At 45.0% G+C, this 8169-nt stretch overlaps 1 protein-coding gene across 1 annotated transcript in view; it reads left to right on the forward strand.

Annotated features, from left to right (window-relative positions):
- The window catches only part of LOC106814131 (tubulin alpha-8 chain-like), a 12202-nt gene extending 4553 nt beyond the window's left edge, over window positions 1-7649 (forward strand). Inside the window, exons 2-3 of the mRNA XM_014818417.1 lie at window positions 5445-5746; window positions 6158-7649. Coding sequence (XP_014673903.1) covers window positions 5445-5746; window positions 6158-6985 — 1130 coding nt within the window. The 3' untranslated portion in view covers window positions 6986-7649. The remainder of the gene's footprint in view (window positions 1-5444; window positions 5747-6157) is intronic.
- Window positions 7650-8169: the final 520 nt, after the last annotated feature.

Here is an 8169-nt window from a genome sequence, read left to right on the forward strand (position 1 = left end):
GGCAGTTAAACATTTGTGCATCAATCCTTGATATAAGGAAAGTCTGTGCATCAGTGGGTGATACACAGAAATCTGTGCATCACTTCGTGATATAAGGTGCCTAAAGTGGATTTGCACCGCGTAAAAGTCCCCCCAGCTTGTTGGTTTGATAAAATTTTCAGCAATTAAAAAAAAGATCCTGGATTTTTTTGATGAATTTTGAATGCGTCCGAAGCCTTCCCCACAAATTTTTTTTTTAATAAAAAAAAAATCCAGATTTGGATCGGGATCACCACCAAAATCTAATCGATTGTTTATGGGCCCAAGACCAACCCGTACAAAAAAATCATCAAAATCCGTCCAAAACCTTTTGAGATATCCTGTTGACAGACAAACCAAGTCACCAACAAACTAACAGAGGCGAAAATATAACCTCCTTGGCGAAGGTAACAAACTAACAGAGGCGAAAACATAACCTCATTGGTGGAGGTAACAAACTAACAGGGGCGAAAACACAACCTCCTTGGCGGAGGTAACAAACTAATAGAGGCGAAAACATAACCTCGTTGGCGAAGGTAACAAACGAACAGGGGCGAAAACATAACCGCCTTGGCGAAGGGAACAAACTAACAGGGGTGAAAACAAAACCGCCTTGGCGGAGAAAACAAACGAACAGGGGCGAAACCATAACCTCCTTGGCGAAGGAAACAAACGAACAGGGGCGAAAACATAACCTCCTTGGCGGAGGTAACAAACGAACAGGGGCGAAAACATAACCTCCTTGGCGGAGGTAACAAACGAACAGGGGCGAAAACATAACCTCCTTGGCGGAGGTAACAAACTAACAGGGACGAAAACATAACCTCCTTGGTGGAGGTATATAATGACCTTCACTTGCTCAATGACGCGCTCTTTCCTATAATATAATATTTCTACGCGAACAGATTTATTCGCAACATTTCACTCTTGCTCATCGTCGGACTCACTAGACAAATCGCGCACTCGGGTAGCCTACGTTTAAACGTCCGCAGCAATTGAGAACTTTGAACGCGGGACGTGCCAGACGCAGAATTGATAAACAGCACCCAGCCCTCCGTCGTTCCTATTTGCACAGTGCAAGCGTCTGGCAGCGTGGGCCCTCGCACCTATATAAAGTGGTGAGCTCGAGCAACCATTCCCTGACAGTTACCGAGGACTCATCGTTACACACATCCTCTCTATACTGATCGCTGCAACAGCCACCATCATCACCCCACAGCAATAGGTTCCCGAGAATTTTAAACACTTTAATCATGGTAAGATTCGCTACTTGTGTTGTACTAGTTTGTCCGTGCGTTGTGGTGGTTCTTGGGTGTTAGTCGTCTTAGATTTTGACTCATAGTTATTACTAGAAAGTTATCAGAGCATGGAGGAGTGCGCACTGTACAATTTGAATTGAGCTAATATGCGTACACGTACACGCATACATAAAAATATTAACCGTTATAATAAATTGTATAATCGCACTGTGAATGTTCATTTAGTTCTGGAAGCAGGAATTGGATATAGTAGTTGCAAATTCGTATTTTTTATTGATTTTGTTCAACAATATCACCATTAGAACTAGTACACTATAGTTCTTCGTACATCGAGAAGAAAGCGAGAGAGATCCGTAGTGCGTTATGAGTCACTTCACTTGCGTCTGAGTCACGAGGTTAAAAATCTCGCTCATACAGTATCAAAAGTATCAAGTAGTCCTAGAGTATATATATAATATACATATATATATATATACATATATATATATAACATATATTATAATATAGGAGGGCAGTATCCGCTTATGCTCTAAACAACTGCCGAACAGGATCTGATAGAAATCGTATCAAACCACGATTAGAACATCATGTCAATCGACGATTAATCTTGATATCTCTTCATCGATTTTTCCGCGTGAACTCGATATCTCCATACACGTCGGACAAGCTGGCGTCAGATTGTAGCAGAATTCTTGCTCGGGAACTATACTGCTGGAGCCACGGCATACAGCCAGACGGACCATGCCGCTGGACAGCCAGTCCGGGGACAGATGAAGGATTCGTTCACAGTTCTTTAGTCGAGGAACGGACCAGCGGCAAGCACTTACGCGCGCCGTCTTCGGCCTGGATCATTAGAACCCACCGTCATCGGTACGTCTCAGTGACGTCATACGTGACGTGCGTCGTGGCTGGTGACCCGTTCATGCGATCATGTTCGTCGTATTAAAAACGCTAACTAGTTGGCGTTGCTTCCACAACGCTTTCTCGCATGTGTTATCGTTAATACCGTACACACTGGGTGTGTTGAGATAGAATACTGTACTACCATTTGACTAGGACGCAGACCTCACATTAAGGAATCATCTACCGTTAATACATATTTATGCACTCAAAATAATATATATATGACACAAGATCATAGGTATCGAGGCACTTACAGCTGCACTTTATGGGAGGAAAAAACAAATTTTTTCTGCGTGCGCCATTCTAGGCGCAGGAACACGTAGGCAGTGACATCGTGTTTACCCGCAAATTTCTGGGAACATCGGCGCATACCTCAAACTCCCCGGGCAGATTTTCATGCTTCTCTTCCGTAAGTGCATATTTCAGAATTTATCCCCCCCACTTATAGGCATCACCCCTAAGGAAATTAATTCAATTCAATTGGACGTCATTCTACTTCTGTCTTCTGGCCGTCACTTATAACAATACATAGTTTAAGCGGGTCCTCGGAGGCGGCCTCATCTAGCAAGTTCATTGCATTGCATACTGGCGGCAAAATTTTCTATTTAGTTGTTGTTCAGCATGTGCACGCAGTCTATCAGGCACAAATCTCCTTTCCCGTAGGCTCTCTGCAGCAGAGTTAATTTTTGGTAAATGTGCTGAGCGAAATCTGCTTATGGATTTTTTGTTATCCGTGCTATCTTACATGATTGTGTTCAAAGGTCTTAGCAGAAAAGCATATACGCCTTCAATGGTTGATGTATAAAGACTAGTATTAGGACTAAATTTTTTTTCGACAATGCTGCCAGGCAGACACATTCAGCCATATAGTAACAGTGGTTTTTACGCCTCATTGACATGGGAGTTAGATGCAGGCTTGTAGAATCGCATTGATCGGCGTCGGGCGTCCCGTCGGGCCCGTCCGCTCCGCTCGTCAACAGTTAGGCAAAATCATTACCGCTCGAGCGTCACGGTCACGATATTCGGCACATTGCGCGGGGCGCGCATCCGTCAAAATCGGTTTGGATGTTGTCGAAAGCTGGGGGTCAAGCCGGCAAGGTCAGAGAGTGTGGCTAAAGAAGGAGAAGGCAATTCATCCTGAACTTAAGGTCATAGGGAGGAAATGCAGACTTGCGGACCAATCTACGGAGAACTCGACCTAGGCTTCCGTGATAGTCGGTGGTATGAGCATCATGTAGGAAGCCCATCACTGTGCTAATAATTGGAGGTCAAGGGGCAAAGGTCAATGGGCACAGGGCCAGCTTTTTGTTAGACATTATCTGGAGGACATGAGCTCTGACGGAGCGATTGGAAAACTTTTTTGTTTCAGCGGTGACCTAGTATTTTTCTGGCTTATTGAAAGACCACTGAAATGTCCCTTCTCTGCTGATCCTGCGAAGAGTACAGTGCCGGATACTTTTGACCCTCAGAGGCGAGGTTAAACATGGATTTGTTGACGTGTGTTAGAAGATTTGACGCCGGATTTGTGATGTGGATCTAATAATGCCTGGATGTATGGGTACAACTGTCACACTGTGACAAATTTCAATCTAAATTTGGTTAAAGAACGTTTATGCTCTTAATCGTATAATTATTATCGCCTTCTGTATAGTGTCAGTAATGTCTACTCGTAGTATTGCCATGCCGTGTTGTGAGTATGTTGGAGTTTTTGCCTTAATTGGGTTACGGTGGGCCGCTCTCTATTGCGCCAGCCTGTAGGGCTTGTCGTGGTAAATGGATGGTGTTTACTTTCTGTCTTGCAGATAGTTGTTGGCTGCTACGTATAGATGGGAGCTCCATCTTTAATTCTGACGACACTTAAACGTACGCGCCATCTCGTGGCCAACTTTCATACGATCCACCAAACATTCCTTTTGAGAGGTTCGATACCATCCCTGTGCATTCCACTGATTCGGCATGTATGTGAACACATTTGGGACTAACAGAGTTTACTAGAATCCCACCACTCCACCACAGAGTCACCGCAGTAGACGTTAGATGAGCGCTGTCGCTATGCGGCACTTGTTTGGGAGAGGTGACGTAATCGTCCTGATGCCTAACCCCATAATCTGTAGTCCAGACAGTTGGTCAGGCTTCTAGTCTTTGACATTTCAAGCTTAATTTACCATAGACTGCACCACAGACAAATTCCTCTTAATTTAGGCCACTGGCCCTCGTAAGCCTCTCAACTTCACCGAGACAGCATCCCATGGAAAAAGCAGATCTTTTAGATCGTAGATTAAGAGAATAAGTAGTTAATTAATAAGTTAATAATAATAATAATTAACTGTTAATTAATTAATAGTAAGTTAATTTAGAGATTTATTTCATATCGAACATGCAGTAGTGGTCATTCATTGGTACCCACGCACAAGTCATAAACTAAGCATGCAGCCATGTGAGTCGGTGGCAAACCAAGATACCAATCGCAAACATTAATAGACAACAGGGGTGAAAGCTTGCATACAGTTTTTGATGAGTAGGACTGTATGTTGATCAGTATTAGTAAGGATGTCATCTCTCTCTCTCTCCCTCTCTCTATCTCTCTCACTCTCTCTCTTTCTCTCTCTCTCTGCCTCTCTCTCTCTCCCCCCCTCTCTCTCTCTCCCTCTCTCTCCCTCTCTCTCCTTCTCTCTCTCTTTCTCTCCCTCTCTCTCCCTCTCTCTCTCTCTCTCTGTCCCTCTCTCTCCCCTCTCTCCCCCTCTTTCCCTCTCTCTCCCGCTCTCTCCCCCTATCTCCCTCTCTCTCTCCCTCTCTCACTCTCTCTCCCTCGCTTTCCCTCTCTCTCCCTTTCTTCCTCTCTCCCTCTCTCCCTCTCTCCTTCTCCTCTCTCTCTCTCCCTCTCTTCCTCTCTTTCTCTCTCCCTCTCTCTCTGCTTCTCTCTCTCTCTTTCACTCTCTCACCCTCTCTTTGCCTCTTTCTCTCTCTTTCTCTCTTTCTCTCTGTCTCTCTCTCTCTTTTACTCTCTCTCACCCTCTCTCACTCTCTCTCACCCTCTCTCATCCTCTTTCACCCTCTCTCACCCTGTCTCTCCCTCTCCCCTCTCTCCCTCTCTCCCCGCTCTCTATCACTATCGCTGTCTGTCTGTCTGTCTCCTCCTCTCCTTCGCTATCCTTCTAACTCTCTCTGCTTCTCTTCCCGCTCTCGATCACTATCTCTGTCGGTCTCTCTGTCGCCTCCTCTCCTTCGCTATCTCTCTGACTCTCTCTGCTTTTTTCTGTGTAGATGAGATCTCACATGGACCCTACAGACAGCTGTTCCACCCGGAGCAGCTAATCACAGGCAAGGAGGATGCAGCCAACAACTACGCGCGCGGACACTACACCATCGGCAAGGAGATCATCGACCTCGTCCTCGACCGCGTGCGCAAGCTCGCCGACCAATGCACCGGCCTGCAGGGATTCCTCATCTTTCACAGCTTCGGAGGGGGAACCGGATCCGGCTTCACTTCTCTTCTCATGGAACGTCTCTCCGTCGACTACGGAAAAAAGTCCAAGCTGGAGTTCGCCGTCTATCCGGCGCCAGAGGTACATCTAATAATTTAGAGATGGCGTTCCCGTCTAGAGACGATGGGATCACTTCAGCACAAATGCCACGTTACTGTTATAGTGCCGTCGATTACTATTACACAGTTAAACTGCGATACCCATCAAGTGTCCTTTATAGACAGGTGTCCGTTTTATAGAGGTAGTTTCACCGTATAACTGCTACTGAAGTGAAATGCTAAAAGTTTCCGTTAGGCCTATAGGCAGGTTTCCGGTGTATAGACGTAGTTTCACCGTATAAGGAATCGCCAATGGTGTTCTTTATAGACAGGGCTGTGAAGAAGTCTCTTATAGACAGGTCTCTTTCTAAAGAAGTGACCGCTAACAATGGCTCGATGTTATCACAGATGTAGGAAGTGTAGCTTTCAAGTACATATACACGTGCGTTTACAGGTGTCAACGGCTGTGGTGGAGCCATACAACTCCGTTCTGTGCACGCACACGACGCTGGAACACTCCGATTGTGCCTTCATGGTAGACAACGAGGCCATATACGATATCTGCAAACGCAACCTGAACATCACGCGTCCGATCTTTACAAACTTGAACCGTCTCATCGGCCAGATCGTATCCTCCATCACCGCCTCTCTGCGCTTTGATGGTGCCCTCAATGTCGATCTTACCGAGTTTCAGACCAACCTGGTGCCCTATCCTCGCATCCACTTCCCGCTGGCAACCTACGCTCCAATTATCTCTGCCGAGAAGGCTTACCATGAGCAGCTGTCTGTCTCTGATATCACAAACGCGTGCTTCGAGCCTAACAACCAGATGGTGAAGTGCGACCCGCGCCACGGCAAGTATATGGCCTGCTGCCTGCTCTATCGCGGCGACGTCGTCCCCAAGGATGTCCAGGCAGCCATCGCAGCCATCAAGACGAAACGCTCGATCCAATTCGTAGACTGGTGTCCGACCGGATTTAAGGTTGGTCTCAACTATCAACCACCCACCGTTGTCCCGGGCGGTGACCTCGCTAAAGTACCCCGTGCGGTCTGCATGTTAAGTAACACCACTGCAATAGCCGAAGCGTGGGCGCGTCTTAACCACAAGTTTGACTTGATGTACGCGAAGCGTGCCTTCGTGCACTGGTACGTCGGAGAGGGCATGGAGGAGGGAGAGTTCTCCGAGGCGAGAGAGGATCTGGCGGCACTGGAGAAGGACTACGAGGAGGTGGGAACCGATTCTTATGAGGAGGAGGAGGAAGACGAAGCAGAAGAATATTAGATTGATTAAATATCTCGCTAACCATTTCTTGATTAAATATCTCGCTAACCATTTCTTAATTAAATATCTCGCTAACCATTCCTTGATCAAATATCTCGCTAACCATACCTTGATTAAATATCTTGGCATACGCGGGATATTCGTACACGTACACGCCAGCGAGCTTTGACTTCCCAGCCTGTCGTCGCATTTGGCCCTCAAATCTTTGTTTGGTCGGATTGCTAGCATGTAAAACGTCGAAAAATGTCAAATGTAACATTTTGAAATGGGAAAACGTCTGGAAGTTCGCAATCATTTGCTTTTGCGTTGTAAAATAAACATAATTGAGCAAATTAGCCGGTATTTTAACGGAATTATAATTAATTATTAGAATTAAGATTAATTGATTAATCTTAGCCTAATTATAACGTAGCCTAATTTCACTCGTCACATATTCCTATGCTGCAAAAATGCCTTTGTGATATTTTGCTATCTGGCGACTGATTGCAAGCGAGACACTTCTCTCATTGTGCCCGTTTTTATTTCGGTGGACGCGTTTATCGTATGTGAATAAACTTCGGCGAATCGCGTTTATCCGAATCGCATATGTTAGTTAGTTCTGCCTGTTACATGGATGTAAGCGAATTCAATAAACTGAACACGTGAAGTGACTGAAATAAACTGATCGACTATTACTGAAAATTATGCAATAACAGTTATTTAGTTAAGTAACGTTTGAATTTGTTCAGGGCCGGATTAAGATAGTGCGGGACCTGTAGGATATGTTATGAAGGGACCCCAAATTAAAAAAATTACACATAAATATTAAAACACAATCTTGTTTTACTTCCATTTCAAATTAATTAAATTAAGTAAACCAGCCATTTTATTAAGGGCCTGAGGCGTGTTGTCACTGTTCAGCTAAGGCGCGTTTCCATTTTCGTTTTGATTTTTGTGCAGCGGGCCGGCGATGACTTCAGTTTCAGAAACCTTCGTATTTATGCGTCGTATATGTAATACACAGATATCACACTCCCAATAATTACTGTGTTAAAATAATAACTCTGATTAAAGGTGATAATTGGATAAAAATCGCTAACCAGAAACGCCCCGTCGTTGATAAAAGTTGAAGGCAGTATACTACTATAGTAATATAGCAAGTGCAGAATCATTGAATCGGAATTGATAGCTTGCGAGCATTTAGC

This window comes from Priapulus caudatus, unplaced genomic scaffold (genome assembly GCF_000485595.1).
Source record: "Priapulus caudatus unplaced genomic scaffold, Priapulus_caudatus-5.0.1 Scaffold874, whole genome shotgun sequence".
NCBI lineage: Eukaryota > Metazoa > Priapulida > Priapulimorpha > Priapulimorphida > Priapulidae > Priapulus > Priapulus caudatus.